Below are 23,744 nucleotides of genomic sequence, written 5' to 3'. Positions count from 1 at the left end.
TATATTTGTACTATTGCAACTTAATTCTCGTAAGCAAAGAATAATTTTCTCATAACAATAATACAACCCTTTCTGTAGGCTTACTACTTTTTTGTTGCAATGCGAGTACTTTATTGTAACTTTTGTTTTCTCGTAATATCACCCTATATATAAGGGGGTCTCAATTAGAAATTAAAAAGGTCCAGATTATTATTATTTTTATTTTTTTTACAGTTTTTATGTAGTTTGGGTCTGGGTGAGTCACTGGAAGGCACAAAAACATTTATTTTCAGTATCACACTGATTCTTTCTTGCTTGTTTTACCCCAAAAAATAATAATAACCAACTTCCACGAAAGGTGAATTAAGTGTTTTGGGAGTTCAAATGTTCACAAACTTCTTAAAAGTCCAACCAAGTGTAATTTCAGCAAAAATAATCAATGCATTTTGAAGTAGTTTGTTGTTGTTGCTTACCGATGATCAAGGCCACTCTGGGTGAGCAACCCGTTTTTGTTTTTTTGCTTTTCTGTCATTCACGAGGTCATTTTCGTGCCAGAAGCCTCGTATGATTTATTTTCTTTTAGCTCTCGCGGTGGCGCTTGTCATAATGCCGTTTTGTTTTCACTTTTTATCACAGCCACCGTACTTTTGCACAAAGATAAGATAAACATATTTGTCGCTCCATTCGTCATTAAATTGTCCATTATCGCACGCATCTTTCTCAGACTTGCCACCTTGGTGTTGGGTTACCGCCACCTGCGCCGTTAACGTGACTTCCTGTTTACGTAGTTATCAACCAATCAGCGGGTTGTCACGGGGATGCAAGTGTGAGCGCGCACACAGTCACACGCACACACTCTTGTGCGCTCTCGTCCAGTCTAACCTCACGTCAGTCACTCATAGTGACATGCTTCCACCTGCGCTCGGGTCCAAAGAGGTGGTCTTATACTATTTACTATTAAAAAAATATTTAAAAAATCATGTGATCTTAGGATTCTTTTCTTGAAGTTTCTTGTAACTTCTTCGGTAACTTCTTGTAACTTGACAAAATTTTTCTCAGAATAATAAAATGTTGTACTCTTAACTTGACTATTTTTAATCTCAAAATTATGATTTAATACTCCAATTTGCCTTTTTTATTTTTATGATGCAGCTTTATTCTTGAAGCTTTATTACTTTTTGTTCAATTGCGGATTGATAATAAATACCATAATGTTAAGACGTTATTCTTGTATCTTGACTAAATTTTTATTGAAATTTTAGGACTTGTAACTCGAATACTTTTTATCTAGTACAATTATGCCTTTAAACTTAAGTGTTCTTTTTATCTTATTATTATGACCTATTTTTCATAACCTTATACAACGTTTTCACGTACTATTTAGGGATGTAACAATAACGGCATTATGGCGATATTAACATTTGTACGATATCGCCAAATGTCATGTTAGGATATTAACTCATTCACTGCCATTGACGGCTATAAACGTCAAAAAATAATTTTAACTATTTTTATTAGTTTAACAGTTTTTCCACTTTGGTTAACAAGAATGTGAAAACCTATTAAAAACAATATTGTACATTTAGAACGGTTATAAAATTTGTGATTAATCGTGAGTTAACTAGTGAAGTCATGCGGTTAATTAATATTACAAATTTTAATCACCTGACGCCCCTAATTTTCAATAATATTTTCTTTTTTTTAATCATGGGTTAACGAGTGAAGTCACGCGATTAGTTACATTTAACATTTTTAATTACCTGACGCCCCCTAATTTTTAATAATCTTTTTTTCTTCTTTTTTTTTAAAAGAAAAGATTAGAATAATCATAATAATATATTCATAATCATAATTAATCCCATGACTTCACGAGTTAACTCACGATCAATCAAAAAAAAGGATATCTGTTCTAAATGTACAATGAAAAAAAAATCTAGGTTTTAATAGAAATAGGTCAAATGAACGTTTGACGTTTATAGCCGTCAATGGCAGTGAATGAATTATAAAGAAAAAGAAAAGATAAAAAATTTGGAGCATCTAATCGTAATTAATCGCATGACTTCAATAGTTAACTCCCGATTAATCACAATTTTATATCTGTTCTAAATATACAATAAAAAAAATCTAGGTTTTTAATAATAATAATTATAATACTGCCAACCTGATAATATTGTTTGTTGTCGTTTGCATCATCATATCATTTGCATCCTTAGTACTATTAGAACTTTATTCTTGAAGCCTTACTACTTTCTTGTCTTTATAGTAGGACTTTATTATTCTTATAATTTAGGACAGACTTTTTTTAGACCAACTAGTCTTGTCATTTTCTTTCTTGTAAAAATGTAACTTTATTCTTGAAGCTTTGCTGCTTTCTTGTCTTATGACTGTATTTTTGCAATTTGACAAAATGTGTCTCCTATTATTAGGACTTCAGTCTCGAAGCTCAGCTACTTTTCTCATAACATTTTAGTTAGTTAGTTAGTTTACTTAATATCAACGCTTTACCCTGTAATGAAGTATTATTCTGCCCACATCTTTTAAAATGAAATTGTGCTGCTTTTGTTTTTGTTCTTGTCAGATGGCAGCAACGATTGACATGAATTTCCAAAGTGACTTAATGGCGATCTTTGAGGAGAACATCTTCTGAGGAGGCGATAAAGACGAGGAAGAGGCGGAGGAGGAGGAAGAGTCGAAACTAACTGCAAAAAAAAAAAAAAAAAAAAAAAGCCCCCATCACACACACAAAGAGGGAAAAAGCAACTTTTTAAGAAGGACGACTAAGCGAACGCCACATCATCATCCTCGTCATTCTCACCTCCTCTTGGGAAGGGGACGCCATGTCGGCACTCTTTGCCTTTTTGTCTCCCCCACGCTGCGGGAGGGGGGCATAACGACAATAATAATTTGAACTCGAAGCTCTGATTATTTACTGACACAAAAGACTGGAGCACGTTTGCTTCTGGAACTGAAGTGCAGAACAAGACTTGCTCTCTTTCTTTTTTTGTTTGTTATGTTTGTTTGTTGTATGTGAACACACGAAATGTTCTTTGGGGGAGGGGGGGTGGGGGACTTCCACACTGTAAATCAAGTCAGATTCTCAATAGAGAAGGTACACTTTGCCTTACACATCTCTCTTTAAGACCATGAGGTTCTGTGGCCTACACACTCACACACTCACACACGCACACATACACGTTGAAAAATGACATTTAATACAAACAACTACGACATGTAGTCATCTTCTTAGTATCTACTGTAAAGAAGTATTTTCGTATACTACAATAACTCTTTATTTAGGAGCTTTTACTTCAACTTTCCTTTACCGACGCACTCCACACAAATGCATACATGCACACACATCTATGCCAAACAACCTTTTATGCTCTGTCATGTCAAATAGGTAGCTAGTTAAGAAACAACAACATAAATATATGCATTATCATAGTTCCAAGTAAGCAAGTATTTAATTCACAGACGGTTGAAGTCATATTTTGAAATCCCTGACAGGACGCAGAGGTTAATGTTCCGGAGCTTCAGCTGTTCTCTTATTATTCTTACCATGATCATTTCACTACAGAACCAAAAGTTGGCACCACTATCTTGATACTCCATATCGGCAGTCACACTACTTACTAGCTGCAGTCTGACACATTCTCCATTTTGCAAGTTAAAAGGAAAAAAACAAAAAAAGACGAATAGGAGTCCATTTTTAGTTCTTGTTAGTGGACGTGACTTCTTTGGGACAATGTGGTCTCACCTGGTGTTTGTTTTCTCCAGTGCCTGTATTATTATTATTATTATTATTATTGTATTGCAATTCTCCTTTTGGTTTCGGTTACACTCGGAGGAGCAGAGCTAGAGTGTTATATCTGAACCGGGGGGGGGGGGTAGGGTGAATGTTGTTATTTTTGTTTGTTTGTTTGTTTGTTTGTTTTTGAATGAATTTGTGTATAAATGTGGAAGATGAAAAAAAGAAGAAAAAAAAAAGAATGTTTTATATTTGACCCGACATTGGGGATTTTAAATGTGTTTTTTAGCTGGACTCTCGTTTTAGTCTCAGCATGAACACATTTGGCTTTGGATTCTGCTCGTGTGCGTTTGTGTACATTCGAATGGCTGCGCGATTGTGTGTCTGTTTTTTAAGATATTTGCGTTTTATTGAAGAGAATAAACAGTACTTCAGGAGAACGTTTTTTTTTAATTATTATTATTTTGTGCTTAAGTCACCTTTTTATTTGTTCCCATGAAGTTCACCGTATAAGAATATATCACATCTGAAAAGTTTAACTGAACTCGTTGGCTTTTTTTTTTTCCCCTTTCTCGATGGCTCTCTTTCACAAAAACTGTCGTGCCATGTGTTCTTTGAAGAATGTGCTGACTCAGCCCAAGAGTTTGCTTTATTCAGGTATTTTATTTTGTTACATGCGTTCAGCTTTTTGGGGGAGGGTGGGAGGGGACTGGAGACGGAGTTGTTCACAATGTCCTCAAGTTATCGTTTGCTATTATGTGAGTGGTCTATCTAGATCTCTTGGTTCAGTCTGTTCTGATCATTGAATAAACTCATCTCTTTTATAGAAAACAATAAATAAATAAACAAAAATCTGACTTGTATTTACCCTCAATGAGCCAGTATCGGTATACAGGTTACACTTCAATATGGGAAAATGGAAATGATTGTCCAGGTCATTACAGAATTAGATGACATTTGGGCTTCAAAATTCTTGAAAAATACATCTTAGCTAATTTTGCATAACAATTCATTCAACCAAGTCTAACTATGTTATAAAAATAGAAGAGAGAAGACCCATTGCTCTACCACTGATTTAGCAAACTGATGATTCGTTTCTCTTAAATTTTTAAGAAAGAATAATTAAGTATTTTGTATGTGGCTCATTTAACATTTGATGGGTCACGGGACGTGAAGTGTCCTCCAATTCTGGAATGGCCCTGTACATAAAAGTTCAATTACAATAATTTGTACCTAAATGTTTAAAAACTAACTTGTTACCTATTAAATGCAGGTGTATTGTAACGTTAAATACTGTACTTCGGCAGTGATTCTTGCACGTACCACTAGAGGGAGTGCGACTAGTGGTGCCACACTTTCGAGAAGTTGGGTACCAGATGAAAATAGAAAACATCTGAGTTTGTTTTGAATTTAAAACTTGTAATTATTTCAATCAATAACACATTAAATAATACAGCAGAGCAAGATATGACTTAAGTACTCGCAGGTGTCCACAATTACACGCAATGAAAAGCCGATAAGATTTGGCTTTTTTTTCCTCCACGCCGCGTACACACAACTCTCTCGCCCCCCTTTCTCTCAAGTACACGCTCACACTCTGCACTCCACGACGTCTCACAAAAGTCTCACACAAGCAAATCTTAAAACCCGCAACGTTAACGCAATCGCACACTTTCAGTGCATCTCATGCTCAACGCTTCGACTTGAATGAACGTGTATTATAAAAGGAAACAATACTAACACAAATTATTTTGTTGTTCAAATGTATTATTTCATACGCGAGCTTCTCGTTCGTTTGCAATCTTTATTTTAAATATTACACGTTCCAGCTCATACCAAGCAAACGATGTAAAAAAGAAAAAAAAAGTTTTGCTAACGTAGTTTGACAGTATTTTTGTGGCTAAAAGTGTCGCATTGACAATCAAAATTTAGCTTTCTGTTGATGCGGAGGAGCGGCCATCTTAAACGTTGAGGTCAAGGGTTGTGAGGCGTTCCCGTGTCCTTTTTAAAACTGGGAGTATGCCCGAACTGGTAGAATTGAAAGCGATACAGATGAAAATCCACTGCATTGTTATTTGTTACCTGGATAAGAGTGGGAATATCGGGTGGAGTTTTATCTTGTCTGTTGTTGAAAGTGTATCCAAGTGTTTGTCACAGAAAGTCGATGGAGGCCTCGTTGTTACCTTACTGGGGATTCCGGGTCAACTTTCAACGGGAACGCTTGAACGTGGATTTTTCCAAATTCCGTGAAAGTAGCTAAAGCTCACCTATGGATCACCGATTGCCTTCCTACTTTCCGGTAGTTTGAATGCAACACTTTGACCACTTCCAGCTTCCAAACAAACAAAAAACGAATGCCTCTTACCACAGCGCTACCTGCCATCGTTTTGAATTTATCATTTAAGTTTTAGAATTATGCACAAATGATCATATCAGCATCCCCATTTTATTTTTTTTATATAAGTATTCGTACTGCATATCTTAAATGTACTATACATTACAATGGATGTCTTTTTTTTGCCAACAGGTTCAAAGATCAAAAGGAGCATAGACAAATGGTAATCTCCCCACATATTATTTTTTAAATAAATAATAGTGTTAACAGGTTGTTTTAATGCCATAAAGTTGAAGATTTTGTGTTATAAGACTGACATGATTCAGAAGATGGTGCTATATCTCTTTGCTTTGCTTTTTTATTACATTTGACTATCACAAGAGCATTTTGTGACAACTTATAAAATGAAACACTACTAAAATCTGAAATCAAATGCTGGAAGAAGGAAGGGGGAAAAAAACACACTAAATTGTTTTTTATTAAGTTTCTAATAAGAACACTACAATTTGTCATTCTTCCTTTGTTTTTAACTCTTTCTTTCTAGAACAATTCTAAAGTTGAGGTATAAAAGGAGTTCAGACAGACGTGTGGGTCTGAAAACAGCGGTGGGTTTGGAGGGATTTGGGGGTAAGGGGGGGGGGGGTGTTATATATACAACAAAGATGGAAAGACAGAGGTAGAGAGAGGGGTAAATACAAGGGAAAGAGAGGCGATACAAATTTACTAAGATAACAAAAACAAAGAATAATAATCAAATGGGCTTTTTGGGGGGGACATTTGATACTGTGAACTTTTTTAGTTTCTTTTTTTTTTTTTTTTTTTTAAATCACTTTCATGGAAGCTTCACGGGAACCATCATTTTCCACAGCAGCAAATGTCCCAAGCAGTAAACCCCACATTTTCACCTGGTTATGTAACAAAAAGCCTAAATAATAACAATAATAATAAAAAATAAAGTTGATACAGAGTTATATAGAGTCATGTCTGGATGTGAGAGGGGTCATGGGGGGTACAGAAAGGCCAAATGAAAAGTAGCATCTGAACTGAGCATCGAGTGTATAAAAGAAATGGTGAACATTACACAAACTGTACAGTGACATCCATTACACAGGTAGAAAAAGAGAGGGGAGGGGGCGGGACAGGCAGGAGAGCGGGAGGGGCTTGATGACATTTTGGTGTTCGGAGAAGTAACAGAAGTAATTACATGTCGGGACATCGAGATTGGACATTTTTTCCCCTTTAAGGACATTTCAGTCTTCATAAGAAGACAACCTAGCGTGACCAAGTTGCGTAAGAAAAAAAAGAAAAGAAAGTCATTCCAGAGAACAGAGTGGTTTCCTTTTTATGTATATAACAAGAGTGAGAGAGTGAGACAGAGGGGCCCTCGTCTGATTGGCCGGGAGGGGAAAAACAGGGAAGTCCATATTTGTAATCATTGGAAATAAACATGTTTGCACCTCCCCCTCCCCCCCATCGAAAAAATAAAAATACAAGACACACAAATAGTGGGTGGCATCATCATCATCATCATCATCATCATCATCATGGTTAGTGACTGTGGTATTTTTGGTTTTGGTACAACAGAAGGTCATTGTGTGCGTCACCATGATGACAACGAACCGAGCAACACGTGACGTTCCTTTCTTTTGTATTTTTTTTTGGTCTGACTGTAATATTTATACCCTTTTATTACTTTTTTCCCTCCATTTTTCTGAATTAAAACCCAAGTTAAAAAAGTGAGAGGGGGGCGGGGCTGAATGTGGACGAGAACAGGCGGCTAGAACGAGTCCTAACATGCATGGAAGACAAGTTTTGCTAGATTGCGGATGGTCGCCCGCGCCGTCACGAGCCCCCTCCTCCCTCGCACTGTCCGATGCTGTATTGGCAGCATGTGTGGATTTTTGGTGGTGGCTGGTGCATTCTTATTAAAAAGAAAGGGGAAAAAAAACACGCACACACAATATGGCCAACAATCGAAGAAACTAGCGGACAGAAAAAGGAGTGAACTCTAGCGAGCCAAAAAAAGGACGATTAGTTCCATCCACTCTTTTTCTTCTTGGTCTGCTAACTGCTTAGCCGCGCTCATTGCAAGGATGCTAACAGCGCAACGCAGTGATGCTGATAACGAGCCGGGCGGCGGTGTTTTGGTAAATGCCTGCTTGGGTGACCGATCGAACGAAGCCACAGGTGAAGAGTTGCATGTGTGAAGATACCGAGCATATATGTGTGTCTGTGTGTGTACATCATGACACAGGTGCGGGCGGTCGGTGGGAGGAGGAGGAGGAGGAGGAGGAAGTCCAGGGTTGCGTTGCTGTCCTGTGTTCCAGCACAGTGTTCATGACGTGATCCTGTTGAGTCCAAGATGGCGGTGGGAGGGAGAGGGCGACCCCCCACCCGCTCTCCGCCCCCTCCAGTGGAAATGGCGTGACGGCGGAAGGTGGGAGCCACTCGGATCAGTTGGAGGTGTCGGAGTGGACGCTGCCGGGAGGTCCCGGAGGGGAGGTGACGGAGGGGGGGTTGGTGGGGTCCTGCCAGCTGTTAGCCTGCAACAACACACAAATGAGCTTCAAAAACACCAACAAAACATCTTCATTTAGGAGTGGGCCGGACAGATAAATGAGCTTTTTTTCCCCATCCTTAATGTAGTGGATGTGTTGTAATGTGTTCCTCACATCCAGGCGATGAGGGGTGTAGAGGCCGCTACCCGACAGCTCCTCATAGCCGCCCGTCAGGTGTGTAGCACGGTGCAGGGTATCCACCTGTCAGCACAACACACAGTCGTTTTTTTCCCGGTCACCACGACTACACAAAAGGATTTTATTCCAAAGGCACAAGCAGACAACATCGCCAAGTGAGTGTCGTCAATCTTTATATAATGGGCGCCCCTCTTGCTGACCATGTTGGAATGTTTCCGGTTCCATCTTCATCACGACTAACATGACGAGCACTTTTGCGTTTCTTTCCATGGAAAGAAGGTCGTCAAAAGGGCGCCTTGCCAGACAGCCAGACAGACGGCACGGAACAAAAAGCTCACTTGGACGAGTTGTGTTCTGTTTGCGCTGGTGAACATACACTTGCGAGAAAAAGTTTGGCAAGCTTTGGAATGACTTCTGCATTAATTGGTCAGAAAACGTCATCCGATCTTCATCCAAGTCACAATAGGCAAAATGATCTGTCAATGTTTTTTTGAAGGGGGAATTTTACTTACCAAAAGCACTAATGGTACTGTATCGGTACTTGGTATCGGTAACTACTTAAGAATTGAGTGTTCATATTGTTCTGAAAAAAGTGTTAACGAGCATCCCTGACAAAGTTGCCAAGCGTCTACGTGTCCCACGTGATGATTTGCACGCTATCGTTTTGTGTCTGGATGAAGATGCGACGACATTTCCTGCTCACATCCTTTTTCTTTTCAAGTGTGTATGGTCATGACGAGCAGAGGGATGTCTGTGGGTTCGTGGCGGGATGATGAAGGCGGGAAGTGTGTCGCGTCTGTCAGCACCTGAAGCTGACAAATGTTCCGCACTCGAGGAGGGGGACACGCTCACACAACTAAAGGATTGGATATTGAAATTATTCTACCAACTCCATGGTAACCCTTTGAATGGACTTTCTTGGGATGAGTGGGACTGGGGGGGAGAGGTCAAGGGTCACAAGGAGCTACACTATAGGATAGCTATCCCGGGAGCCTGTCAGCCGTCCTCAGTGCGTACCTGCGGCTGGAGAGAGGGTGCGATGCCGATGCCCTCCCCGTTGAGCAATCGCAGCCCAACGTAGCTGTCGCCTGCGTGAGACAAACCGCATCACCCCGGTGACCCCACAGGCAAGACATGAACAAGATGCCACGCTTGTTATTCTGGGGTCAAAAGGTTACCGCCGGGCAGAGGGAGGGCACAACTGCCAGCCGTGCGAAAATAATAGGGAATGCATAGACGAGGCGGCAAGCTGGTTCCAGGTGGCAGAAAATGAGTTGCGACTGCTAACTGAGCAGAATGACGCTTCATTTTTTCTCATCAATTTCTTAAAAAACACTGTGGAGGTTTTTTGTGTGAGAAGGAGCGATGCCGTCGATCCAGAGTCCGTCTGGGATGAGGCGTCGGCGACATGTGGAGAGCGCAGGTGTGTTACCTGAGTTGGGCGTCGCCGGTGAGTTGGCCTGGCTGGCTTGCGCCGACACGTTGGCGGCGTCCACGGCCGTCTTGACTGCGTACAGGTTGGCTTCCTCCTGGAACTTGCCGATGTTCTTCTTGTAACGTATTCTCTTGTTGCCGAACCAATTTGAGACCTGAGGACGGACCATGGAAGGTTAAAGTGGAAGTCAACCTTAAACATTTCTTGACAATAATATGTTATATGTGAGCTCACTAATCTAAACGTGACATTCTGAATGAATAATATTACATTTGTGGAATAAGAGTTATGAAGCAAATTTTTGTCCATCTCAGGGGGCGGCCATTTTGCCACTTGCTGTTGACTGTAGATGACATCAATGTTGCTCAGGCAGCGACCAATCACAGCTCAGCTTCAGAAAACAGGTGAGCTGTGATTGGTTGTTGCCTCTGAGCAACAGTGATATCAGTTTTGCTTGACAGCAAGTGGCAAAATGGCCGCTCCCTAAGATGGACAAAAATGGCTGTATTTTGCCGCTTAACTCATCTTCCACTAATGCAATATTAACCAGAATACCTTATTTAGACATAGTGTCAAAAAAATGTTGGGGGGTTGCATTCCCCTTTAAGACAACCCATGTGGGACAGCCCAGACTGCATAAACACAAAAGCAGCAGTGGCATTTAGCAGCTCTTAGGCTTCATTTCGACTGCAGGTGCGAGAATTTCACTTCAGGATTTCATTCTGCCAAATATCGGGATGGGCATTGCCCCCCCCAAAAAAATTGCATATGCGTGGGACTCGGAAGTTGGTAGTTGTCTTACCTGAGACACGGTGATCCCACACTTTTTGGCCAGCTCCTCCTTCGCCTCCTCACTAGGGTACGGGTTCGACAAGTGGGAGTAGAAATACTCGTTGAGCACCTCTGTGGCTTGCTTATTGAAGTTGCGCCTCTTGCGTCTGACGGGGGGAGAGGAAACAATCAGCAACATTCTCGGAATGCCAATTGGCGCGCAAAAGGCTGACGAGTTCCGCCTTGGAGAGCATTACCGGCAATCACATGCACGCAACGCACTAAGACGCGGGGCACCTATCAAACACGCACACACCTGGCATCCAGGAAGCGCGAGCGCAGGATCATGACGGCCTCGCAGGTGCTCTGCTTGAGCTGCATCTGGATGGAGCTGAACTTGCGGTGGATGATGGCCACCATGCGCTCAATCTCCTTGGGCGAGATGGGCCGGGTTCGAGACTGCTCTCTCAGCAGGTTCATTACATGGTTGGTGAACTCGCTGCACGCCTGCGGAGAGAGAGGAGACGAGTCATGAAAGCTGCTGCTGAGATCAAGAAAGACAAAAGCAGAGAAGCTGTCAGGTGCTACGAAAGAGTTGCTGGATATGAAGAGAGCGTCTCGCCTCTCTAACTCTTTCTGACTGGATAATCTGCTTGTCAGGAGCAAGTTCAGCAAGCAACTTTCGCACACTGCACACCCGTACAACTAGAAAACGTCGGGACAGCCACCCAAACAATTTCTATAGCACTTGTCTTCATTAACTGAAGAACTGCTCGCATTTTTTTCTCTGGACAACATCATCATACATACATCATTTTTGGAATGTGGAATGTGAAAGATGGACTGAAGAAGAAAACAGCACAAGCATTTTGAAGGATATACTAATACCACACAGGAAGGCCTGATCCAAGATTCGGACCTAGATTCTCTGACGTATCCGATTTTGTCACTCTATTAGGCATAGCTGATGCAGTTATGACCATCCCGCCTACATACCCTAACTATGGAAACACAAGCCAATCAGGATTTATTATTCCAAATCACACTCTTGCAAACAGAACTGCATCACTTGGTGGAAACACGCCATAACTGTGATGAAGATATTTCAAAATGATGCTCGAGTATCCTGAGGAGCACACCTGTTCATACTTCTCCAGCTCCGAGTGGTATATCTGGCGAATCTGGGCCAGTTTGGCTCTGTAGTCCGAGTGTTCGATGCTGCTGTCCGTGGGCGAGCCGCCCGCTGCCGCCGCAGCCGCGGCCGCCGCAGCCGAGCCGCCGCCTTTCTCCGGGCCGGACACGCCCTCTGCTAGCAACATGTTGTCCAGACGCATGATCTGCGGATCTGGGGGGTCTTCCTCCTGCACGCCTCGTATACTCAGAACTGGATGGAAAAGGGGAGAGAAGAATGTTTTTAGTATGAGTATTTTACCATGATGAGTCGACGTCAAATAGTCAATGATGTCATTGTATTTTTTTTATGCAGACTTCTGCCTCACCGACTCACTCGCTCATCCAATCACATGCCTTCCTGGCCGCAACTTGTAACACCTATTCACGTAACGCAACTGCAGGGTCGCTACAGTATATAATAGTAGTGTAGAATTTTTCAAGAATTACACAAGTGAATACTTCACAATAATATATCGCAGCAAACCTGTTACGTGGGTTGTTGCAGGAGTTTTCTAAGAGACGACCAACTGTAAGAGCATGAAAGTGTGATTTGTGACAAGATGAGTGAGTTGGGGCAATTGGAAGGAGGAAGATGAGCTAGCCATGTGACTTTAGGATGAAGGCTTGAGAGAGACAGAAATGATCAGGATTGTTATCAGGCTCCTGCAACGATTGCTGATGAGCTGATCATTTGAATCCCATCTAAAAACATGCAGGATAGTGGCCCTCGACGACTGAAGTTAGTGACTGTTCATTTCCCAAATAAAGAGGTTATTGTTCGACCACTGCTCGTCTTTGTTTTGTTGTCTAACACAACACATATTAAGCGAAGAAAAACAGAACGGCGCGGTGTTGTGAAAGTACCCTGAATGCACCATTTAGCTTGTGGTTAGCCCGGAGCGATACAATGTGATTCTGCTGTCCTTAAGCATCCTTTAAACTGTTTAATGAAACCCTAGTTGGAGTTCACTATAAAAACACACAGCAAGAAGACTTGCATCCATTGTATATTCAAATACAAAACATCGCTAGCTCTGCACTATTGGTAAAGTGAATAGAGGATCCCATTCAAATGCTAACGGAAAGTTAGCATAGACTTCAGGAGCGTTTTTCCTTCAAATAACAAATATTCCCACACAAATGTTGTGGAAACAAATAACCACAGGTAAGATAATTACTCAAAGGCACAAATTTTTCCCAATTTGTGAAAAACTAGTCATTTTAATAGACTTCAATCGCAATTTTCTTCTTTTCTCATTATAAGCATGTACACCATGGATGCACGGCACCACACTGCCCCTAAGAGGCCAAAATGCGCAGGAACACCCAATATTTGTCTTCAATTGCTATTTTAGTATACAGCAGATGTGTCAAGATCCGGTCCTCGAGGGCTTGAGTCCTGCAAGTTTTCGAGGTTTTTCTACTCCAACACACCTGATTTAATGATTAGGATAATTATCAGGCTCATGCAGAGCTTGCTGATTATCTTAAATATGAATCAGCTGTGTTGAACATGGGAAACCTCTCAAACATACAGGACACTGAGGTCCCAGGTGAGCCCACTGGATCCCCAGACTTGTGAAAATAAATATGAAAAGAGGATAATGTTAAGTTTGAAAATGAAGAATGAAAATGCAAGAGGCTTAAATTTCATATGATATTTATAAGGTTATAGTATACTTGGGGAAAAAAGCAATAGTGTTCAAGAATAAAGCGCTCAACGTGAAGGGATGAATGGGCGTAAGGCTATGATCATAGTTTTGAGTAGTTGGGTTTTAGTTGAAAAATCAATTAATAATGGTTTTATTAATCGGGATTTCAATCTCAATCCAAAATAATCGTGATTATTATTTTTCCCATAATAGTCCAGCCCTACTACTGCACTCATTTATAGCACATTTCTTTCCCACCCTCGAGGAACTGCTTCTAGTTTTCTCCGGTGACTGTCTGACCACCTGCTGAGTTAAGCAAGGCATCCATGTTCTTAATGCCAAAACACGTGCTTGCCAACTAATCAACTTTAAGTTATAATCTTCATTGCACAGTGGTAAAGTTGACGCATTGACTATTCGGCTCTACCTCCAACGTTAATGCAGTAGTAAAGTCATAAGTAGAGTACATATGTGTATGAAAAGAGTTCTTCTACCGCAAATTTGTACATTGTAACTTCAATGTGTCATGTGGCAGTTGAAAGAGGAATACAATTATTTTGTCCTCTTTGCGTGTTTCAAAAATGAAGATAGATTTAATGTAAGAAAAATACACCTTTGCAAAAATGATTTTTAATCAGTCAGAGATCTCTGGACAGATAACAGCCTCTAATTCATCACTTAAACAGGTGGGATTCAGAGCGTCAAATGTAGCTCTTCCGCGTGCACAATGGCTTCTTATAGTTAAAAAGACCTCCTCCTTTTCATTTATAGACTAAACATATTCTTAGTACTTTTCCGTGAGCAGATGGCGTAAACAAGGTCAGGTGTGGGTGTTCAAAACAGATTCTGTTCTCAAGGACCAAATGTGTTCTCGCACAAAACGCTGAGAAGGAACTCCTCAGACCAAATAGTATGTCCCAGTTTAAGGTCAGATTATACCGAAATCAACACCATCTGCTCTGCACAGGACACAAAACATTTCGACAAGGTTAATATAAAGAATTAAAATGTTAATAATGTGTAACAATGGTTAATAAAATAAAATGAAGTACTAAAAATTTTATAATATCTATCACAGTAGCGGCGGAAACAAAGAAAACTATGAACCCACCTCTCCTCTTCAATTCAAAGAGGTAAAGCTCTGTCGACCACAGGCGGGAACCACCACCCCCACCCCTACCGTCGCCGACTGAATTGGCAATAAAGCCCAACTTGTGCTCAGGATGCACAGCAGAGGGCAGTGTGGTCCCTCGGTGGCAGGCTGCCAGAGATAAGGGCATGAGGCATGGGACCAGTAATGGGAGTGCATGTGCTGTCACTATGAGCCCCAGTGGCCATAAGTATAGTTATCAGTTGCTGCTCTCCACCACTGTATTATACCAGGACCTCTGTCAGCCCGCAGCCCCGCTCTCATCTCTCTCTTTCACACATACACAAACCTCCAGATAACACTCTGTTAGTGGAAACTTTCTGGCGCAGACAACTATCTTTTACTTCGCCGTCTCAAACATTTGACTTTCTTTTAAATCTTTCACACTTCAGGAGCGGTAAAGGGGAAAAAGTGCACATCTTTGAAAGTGTCTGTTTTCTTTGCATGTGAAGACTATAACTTGAATATGGGAAACATTGTCTGTTAGTTTTCTTGATCATATTTGAGGGCTACTACAATGTGTCACAGTGAAGTTGACCGTTTTATTCAATGAAGGCTAGTCCGACAATTAAAGTCCAACAATATTTCCAATGAGCTCATCTTTATCAAGAAAATGCTCAGTGTGGTTTACATGCACTGAATTTTTTTTAACAGTGCCACGACAAAAAATGGCAATCTAAAAATGTCGAAACTCCCCAAAATACAAATCTTTGTTTGTTTGTTTTTAAACATACACCACCGATATGGAAGACACAACTAATTTTGCAGGAAACTGGAAGGCGTTGGTCCTTGCAGATTACGCTAGTTAGTCAAAGCTCACTATCAAAGGTTACAGAGTGCACAAACTCAGTGGTTCGAAGCGCCTCTGCTTCGTGCGACTTCAGTACAAGTGTGTTGACTTGTGAGTCATTGTGTGGACGTTTCACCATGAAGAGCGAGACAGAAAAACAGGTTAGCAACGTGTGTGTGTGTGTTGTTGTGCTAACAAATGTGGGGGAAAAAAAAAAAAGTTGTCTCAAGCATTCCAGATGCCACAGAGCGAGCAGATGAGTTTAGATTTTTTTTCCTCCAACCTTCGTTTGATAAATGAGTGTTCCACCATTTGTAGCAAAGCGTCCAACTCCCTCCCTCCCCCCCGGTTTTTTTCTTTCTTGTTCCTTCTTGCCTGTTTCTTTCCCTGTGCTTGGGTCTCTTCTCTTTCCAAGGCGCATTCCTGCTCTGCTGCTCCCCCATCTTAGGGCTCAGGAATGCAGCAGACCCTGCCGCCTGAACTAATGACCCTGATTCGCCCATCATTTTCCCTCCACTTTTTCCTCCTTCGCAGTCATTCACCAGCAGGCTCCCCACTCGTTAGCCAGATAACGTGAAGCTAATTCAAGGCAAAAAGTGACGTTATTGGACCCATTGTACTGGTGTAATGGACACCTTTTGTTTGCAGTTTGGTAGCCGAGCGAGTTGTGTGCGCAGACATAAGAATTAGGCCGTACTGCCGCAGGTCACGTGTAATGTCCATCAAGGGGGTCAGGGGGGATTTTTTACTGTCCATTCAGAGAGAAATCGAGCCGATGTACAGTACAGAGGGCAACTGTACAATTCCTAAAGCTTCTCACCACCTCGCCCCCTCCCCCTTTGCCCCTCCCCACCTCATTATGGCCCCCAGCTGTAGCCTAATGCCCCTACATTCCCCTAATTACTCCAATTAAGCCGTGATTACCCACAATTGCACTCAAGCACAGTCTAGTGGTCTTGTAGTATTATAGCAGATGCTGTAATGAGTCAGAATTCTGCATATACTGTCGCCGTGGAAATAAAGTAGGTTTATTTGATTAAAAAGAAACAGGATTCCTTCCTTTAGCTTTACTACTTATTTTGTTGTTGATTTTTCGCATTGCTTGCTGCCTCGCTAGACTTTTTCTCAAAGCCACCACAAATGGCGTGAAAAGTGACATCAAAAAGGGAAAATAAGCGGTTTTGCTCAACCGGTTCTTGAAAGTGCATGCACGACAGTTGAGTTAATGAGAAGCGGCGCTACTTAAATTCGTCTTACTACGATAAGACGAGAGAGGGCCTACAGTACTCTGCACATGTTCCCACCCTCGCTGTGGCACCGGGAGATGGAGCGAGCAACATATACTATGAAATATTCAGAGTATCCAGCTGGGCTTTGGCTGCATACATAATCATTCTCATTTCTGCGGAGCTGCCGGTGTGGAAGCCGTTGAGCTGTGCAGACACAACAGCGGGCTGCGTGGAGCGTGGCTGTAAGTAAGGGTGAAGATCCGAAGCAATACTGTGGCGTGATGTACATTAACCGTAATGCCGTCCACACCAAGGCGCAGATAAGACTTAAACACAGTCAGTATATCATTGCTCAGCTCACAGCACAAGCTTTATCCTTGTCTGTCTTTCCCCTCGCTAGCATCCCCTTTTTCACTCCGTCTCCCCCCCAACACACATCCCCTCCCCCTCTCCCTTTCAGCGCACCCCACCCCTTCTCTCTCCCCCCTCTGTTCTCCATTTCAGTCGAGTTCTCCATGTGAGCCGCAATCCCTCATGCTGTCAGCCCCCCCTCTCCCTCTCTCTGTAGACAGACAGGATTAGCATTTTAATTGCATCAGCTCCCTTGGGTATTCTCAGCCTTTCACTGGGAGAGAGCAAGGGAGCGGGAGAGAAGGATAGGGGAAGGGGAGGAAGAGGGAAAAAAAAGGTGAGGGGAGAGGGGAGGGTGGAAGGAGAACCAAGGAGAATTGCAAAAAGGAGTCACAGGAGAAGATGTGCGTCTGTGTGTGCGTGCGCGCGTCGGGGAAGAGACACCGAGCGGTTACAGAAATATAAAGAATCCAGAGTCGAGGCATGCCAGAGAGGGAGAAAAGATGGGAGTGTGAATACATCAGTTATCCTTTCATTACACAGATAAAGAGAACTGGGACACAGAAATCTTTCCACAATAATAAAAAATGATGTACAGTAAAAGAACGTGCAAATTTACCTTACAAGGGAAAGTGCTATATACCAGGCGGTTACAAGTGCGACTTCTGTATAAAAGATGTTCATAATAATTTATCATAAAAAAGAAAGAAAAATCAGGGTATTGTCATGCTAGTTGTACCAAGCTTAAAAGAAAGGAGGGGCTTTGGTGACGAGGACACTGACTGACATCAACACTAAAAAGCCTGCATTACAAATGAGATGTTTCCTTAATGGGATTTAAGGAAATGAAAATGGTGTCATGTCAACATTAAAGCAATGTTACATACACCCCCCCCCCCCAACCTTTTTTTAAATTATTAAATAAGGTGTCTTTTTTTCAGGCGTACAGCCAACTTAATGAGCACAATCCATATGTTCATTGCTACTTTAAGCAGCTCACACTAATCAGCATCTGTTTGGGGAGAGCTCACCGGAGTCCTGTTGCACGCAGCCCTCCACTTCGCTATAAACACACACACACGTATAACTAGATACATACATAGTACACATGATGTGGTCTGATTAAGGTGTGGAATTGGACAACTCACACCTTGGGCTACACTTCAGCCCCAGCACATCATTAATCAGCAGTTAATTAACTAAAAGGGAGAGAATTGGATGCTAGAGCGATGACGACACGGAGGCCACCACCCCCACCCACCACCTAAGCGGCCATACACAAACACTGTCTCACAAACACACGCACACACGAGCGCACTCAACACTAATGAGGGATAGATCAATTAGTGTTGTCAGGTAATGGAGGCTTTGCTATGTCTTAATCATTAATATGCATATTTGGTGTTAACACAAAAATGGGAGACCAGCATACAGTTTTAACACCAATAACAAACAGCAGGATTGAAATAAAATCACAATATTTACATTCTATCATCTAATTTAGGTGAGCCATTAGAGTCCATCTTTGACAGAATTTATTTCTCTTGAATAACATCATCACAAGACACTTACATTTTAGACTGGACTCCATAAAAGACAACACACAAAATTGTCATTCCAACTTGTTTAAATTTAATCGCAAGAATTTTCCCTATAAAAACTTAATTATGTTTGTTGTGCCATTAAACGAAAGAGGATGCAATGACAGAGGACATACAATTATTTTAAGTGTAGAGAGGGGGAGGGCTGAAGTTGTTAAATTTATTGTCATCAGAATAGCCTAATTTTAAGATGTTAATATGCCATCAAGCATATTGCCTGCTTTGCGAAGCTGCCCCAAAATTCATTTCTGTGATTAATAAAACCAATTAATGGTTACATTTAAGTTTTCATAATGTTGGGCATTTATTTAATACAGTGAACATAAAAAAAATTCACACCCTATTTAAATGCAAGCTTTTTGCTATTCAAAACCTTTTCCCGTCATTAATGTGACATAACATGTTTAACTCAATTGAATAGTAGGGTAGCTAACAATAAACAACTGAAATAATGTGGTTGCACAAGTGTGCACGCCCATATAACTGGGATATGGCTGTTCAGACATAAACAAACACATTCAAAGTCAAACTCATCTTAAAAGAGTCAACACACACCTGTCACCATTTAAAGTGTCACTGATTATCCCCAAATAAATTTCAGATGTTCTAGTAGGCTTTTCCAGGCATTTTTTTTTAACTTTCTTGCAAAAACCTGCAGGCTTTGTGCTAATTCTGATTGCTATTTTCACAGTTCCTTCCACCTTGTCTAAGGCCGCAGTTCACAACTCCCAAAAGTGCGGGGAAATGCATTACTTTCTGATGAAAACAATCAGGTCTGGTGCAAACACAACACTGCTCATCATTTCAGTTGTTTATTTCTTACTGATACTCTCAAAAATACATATTTTTTTAATTCAGTTGTGTTGTACCGGTGATTTGAAATGTTCTATATTGGTCTCAATATTTCCCATAGCTGACGTCACATTGTTCTTGTGTAGACTGCACAGCAGTTACGACTGAAATCAACAGCGCATCTTCTGGTTGGAGGCAAGTAGTGCACTCCATTTGGCTCCTTTGCTTCACAACGTGATTAATCAACAATAAAAGAATGAGGATCACAAGAGTTGGTCTCCAGTGTAACATCAAGTCCAATGCTGTTGTGCACGGGGAAAGATGAAAAGCACGGGTTTGTGAAATGTCACAAGAGGAAGAGGAAGATGAAGAAGAACGCGTAAAAGCAAAGAGGCAACGGCACGGCGCGGCTCTTCCCCCAGTCGACTCTCATCAGGCCAGCTGCCTCCTGTGCTCATTAGCGCAGACTCTTAAGGAGCTCCTAAAGACTTTGTGAAAAATGAACGCTCATTTGAGAGGTCGTTAATTTGCACTGTTATGCAAATGATGCCGCAATTAAGCGATAGATCAGACGAGCGGTCCTCATTTATAACACGTGAACAAGCATTATGACACTCAGATGGTGTTACAGAGCTGAGGCGACATGTTTAGCCTACACCGGTTGATATACCTCTGAGGAATAAAGCCACTGGGCTAATTGTGTTTAAGATTGGTCAAAATACCATTGCCCCGGTGGTTTCGCAAGAGGTTATTTAAGTGCCAAGCTCCTCTGATGAAAAATTAACTGATGAAAACTAACTCACATATCATTACAAAGTTACATTTTAAATTTACAGATGCCACAAAACAGCCAAGCCAGGTTTAATTTGTAAGTGGTTTGAATCCAGCTCTGTTTAATAAAAAAAAAAAAAAGGGGGGGGGGGTTCCCCAGTCGCTGTGCTACACACCTGCACACAAAATAACAACTGCAACAAGGTGTTAAATGAATTAATGCAGGTGTAAAACATCCCTACAAAATTAACACATTGGCGTAAATTGACACCTGCTTTGTTTGGTAAAATGTAACCAAGCAGAATACCATAAAGGCTAGGTTGTTGTTTTTTAACAAAATAATTAAGCAAACTTTGTGTAAAAGTAGGTTTACAGCACCTGCTATAACCACCGTATCACTGCCAATCCTTGCATTTATGACGTGGTGTAATACAGTCTGGAACAGCGATGGGAACAATTGCAGAGGGGTGGAAGTCTCCCATCAATTATAATTAATCCTTAATTAGTCAGGATTAAGAGCTGGGATCTGACACTCTCCCACCCCTCTGCCACCAACCTAGTGCAAACCATCTGGGAACATATTTACATGTCTTTGATTAAAGAGACCTTGTTTTAAAGGAGCCAGTCTTTTAAAAGCGATGTGAGAGGAACAGGACATGCTGAGAATAAAACCAGATGAGATGAAGAAGTCGGAGTTCATGGTGTGGGCTATGTTGGCCCAGTAGTGACAGGTCACATAATATTTCCTGGTCTTGAGACTCCAAATACAACTGGACACAATTGTATTTGAGTAGTCAATGACACGTTGCGGTAAGGTGAAATAGTATGTACAGGCAAATTAATCGCTTCCAATCTCCAACTTGACATTGGTTCTACGCCAAGATTGTTTTTAGAATTAAAAGGCCCACCAAACACTGAGCAACATGGCCAAACATGACTGAGGTGCTGTGCAGGGTTCGGCAACTAGCTTTCATTAGTGCCATGGGCCACTAGTTTTGCTGTGAATCAAAAATTTTAATCACTGGTGAAATGTGGTGTAATCATTCAGCTTTATATATATATATATATATAGATATATATATAGACAGATAGATATATATATAGATAGACAAATATATATATAGACAGATATATAGACAGATAGATATATATATAGATAGACAAATATATATATAGACAGATATATATATATATATATATATATATATATATATATATATATATATATATATATATAGACAGATAGATATATATAGAGAGAGAGAGAGACAGAGAGAGAGACAGAGAGAGAGAGAGATTTATATATATATATAGATATATATATATTAGGGGTGTTGGGAAAAATGGATTCGGCAATATATCGCGATATTACAGTGCACAATTCTTGAATCGATTCAATATGCGGCCGAAACGATTTTTAAACATCAATTTTTTTATGGGAATATTCAACAAAACGTCTTACTTAGGGTTAGGATTTACACATTAAGCATGGAAGAATGTTATATTAGTGGAACATTAAGCCTTAATATTTTATTTCAGTGCTGTTCAAACATGAAACAGACTGCAACCTAAATTTTCAGATAAATAAATCAATTTTCATACAAATCTTACAGTGTATATGTACAAGTTTACTGATTAGCATTTTCTAAATTTGAGTTTTAAAAAAATTCCAATAATCAATTTATAGATTCGTATCGGGACTTGAAAGAATCTTGTTTTTTTTGTTTGTTTTTTTTTTCAACAAGAAGTCCTTGTATATTTGCGGCGTCTCACGTGCTACCCACTGGAAATACACAAGCAAAGATAAACATGGCAAAACTGAGACAGAGCACAGCAACACACTCTGGAGCGAGGAGGAAACTACTACTTTATTAGTGCGGTAGGTCATTGTTTGGCAGTGGGATACATGGAAAACAGGCTGGATAGGGATACTCAAGAACCGCGCTTGAGAACCACTGCAGTAGGTAAAAAAAAAAATATATATATATATATATATATATATATATATATATATATTTTATGACAGTAGAAAGTAAGAAGCGGAAATTATATTTGTTTGTGTCATGAAACTGTCCACCTGTCTACTTACGTATATACGGTTTACAGACAGTATTCAGAATCATTCAGAAAACGAAATTTTGACCTTAGCCCGAATATTGACTGCATGTAAACCATGCAAATGTAGCTAGCTATCCCCACGGTTGCTGAAATGCCCAATGACAAAACAGCTTCTTGAATATCCAAATTCTCGCATGTTCTCACTTGTTTCCCTTCTTTGTATTATTGCAATACATCTTCAGCAGGCAAGGCAATATGCTTCTTTCCTGACAATTGCACCATGTTGATTGTGGTTCAATTGAGAAAGAAAAAAAATCTACAGAATATGGGACTCCTCATTGTTTCCCGACTGAGGGTTTTTCCCTTGCAACAAATTGGTTATATGTGCGAGGGCCAATTACCTACCTAGTGTGCAGCGGGGAGTCGGCAACTACAATTTTTTTGCGATCCAGTTCAGTCACTTTTGGCCATTGGGCTCAGTGTGTGGAGGAAGGCTTTAGTCTTGTGTGTGGGCACATTAATGTTGGAGGGTGTTCCTTCCATTACTGAGTTAGCCCAAAATGAGCAATTATCAATATGTTTCTCATAGCAAAATAAAGATTATTTTGTTTTAAATTAAGATGTGCATTTTTTATGTGCTGTAAGACGATATTGAGCAGCGTGTCATGTTAAAAATGGAGTCCCATTATGGCACTGAAATATTCCACCGAGATGTCCTCATCCTACAACTCCAGACAGCCTTGTCAGTAAACAGGCGTCCAGTTCCTGTAGGAATAATGCCACATGGGAAAGTCAGCTGGCCCACACACCATTAGGCCTAGGCTGAAGGTTGAGGTGCCTTGCTTCTCCAGTTTAAATTGGGGGTGGCGGTTGAGGTTTTGGGGGGTGGGGAGGTTGGCGATGCGTCTGTCAGGGCCAGGGGTCTGTGTGATATTAGCCGTCTGCCAATCTGGCTTGGGAAATGGACATCGAGTAATTACTCCTGCTCTTACTGCCTCATCAATCTCCTTGTATCACTCCGGCACAACCCTCCCACCCTGCCCCTCCACCACCAACACACACCATCTTTTTTCCATTCTCTGCTGTGAGAGGGTGGGGGGTGGTGGAGGGCCAGGCTGAGTGACAGGACACCACGCATCACAAGTGAGATTCCTCAAAAAGCAATGAGATAATCCTGCTCCACTGCATTGCATTAATATAAATCGAGAGGTTT

General features: G+C 41.0%; 2 protein-coding genes across 9 annotated transcripts in view; one reads left to right on the top strand and one right to left on the bottom strand.

Annotated features, from left to right (window-relative positions):
- The window catches only part of brd4 (bromodomain containing 4), a 35,226-nt gene extending 30,960 nt beyond the window's left edge, over positions 1-4,266 (top strand). For all 5 annotated transcript variants that reach the window (XM_077555615.1, XM_077555614.1, XM_077555612.1 and 2 more), the window contains exon 19: positions 2,558-4,266. In XM_077555615.1, the coding sequence (XP_077411741.1) occupies positions 2,558-2,626 (69 nt within the window). In that variant the 3' untranslated portion in view covers positions 2,627-4,266. The remainder of the gene's footprint in view (positions 1-2,557) is intronic.
- A 2,256-nt stretch (positions 4,267-6,522) lies between these two features.
- Positions 6,523-23,744, bottom strand: part of pbx4 (pre-B-cell leukemia transcription factor 4) — a 28,870-nt gene continuing 11,648 nt past the window's right edge. For 2 of the 4 annotated variants that reach the window (XM_077557212.1, XM_077557213.1), the window contains 7 exons: positions 12,104-12,348; positions 11,281-11,471; positions 10,996-11,131; positions 10,191-10,347; positions 9,776-9,846; positions 8,735-8,821; positions 6,523-8,605 (listed from right to left, as the gene is read on the bottom strand). In XM_077557212.1, coding sequence (XP_077413338.1) covers positions 8,516-8,605; positions 8,735-8,821; positions 9,776-9,846; positions 10,191-10,347; positions 10,996-11,131; positions 11,281-11,471; positions 12,104-12,348 — 977 coding nt within the window. In that variant the 3' untranslated portion in view covers positions 6,523-8,515. The remainder of the gene's footprint in view (positions 8,606-8,734; positions 8,822-9,775; positions 9,847-10,190; positions 10,348-10,995; positions 11,132-11,280; positions 11,472-12,103; positions 12,349-23,744) is intronic. The other 2 variants (XM_077557214.1, XM_077557215.1) reach the window with 1 other exon arrangement.

The sequence above is a fragment of the Vanacampus margaritifer genome, chromosome 2 (assembly GCF_051991255.1).
Source record: "Vanacampus margaritifer isolate UIUO_Vmar chromosome 2, RoL_Vmar_1.0, whole genome shotgun sequence".
NCBI lineage: Eukaryota > Metazoa > Chordata > Actinopteri > Syngnathiformes > Syngnathidae > Vanacampus > Vanacampus margaritifer.
This window is presented reverse-complemented; position numbering and strand designations above follow the sequence as displayed.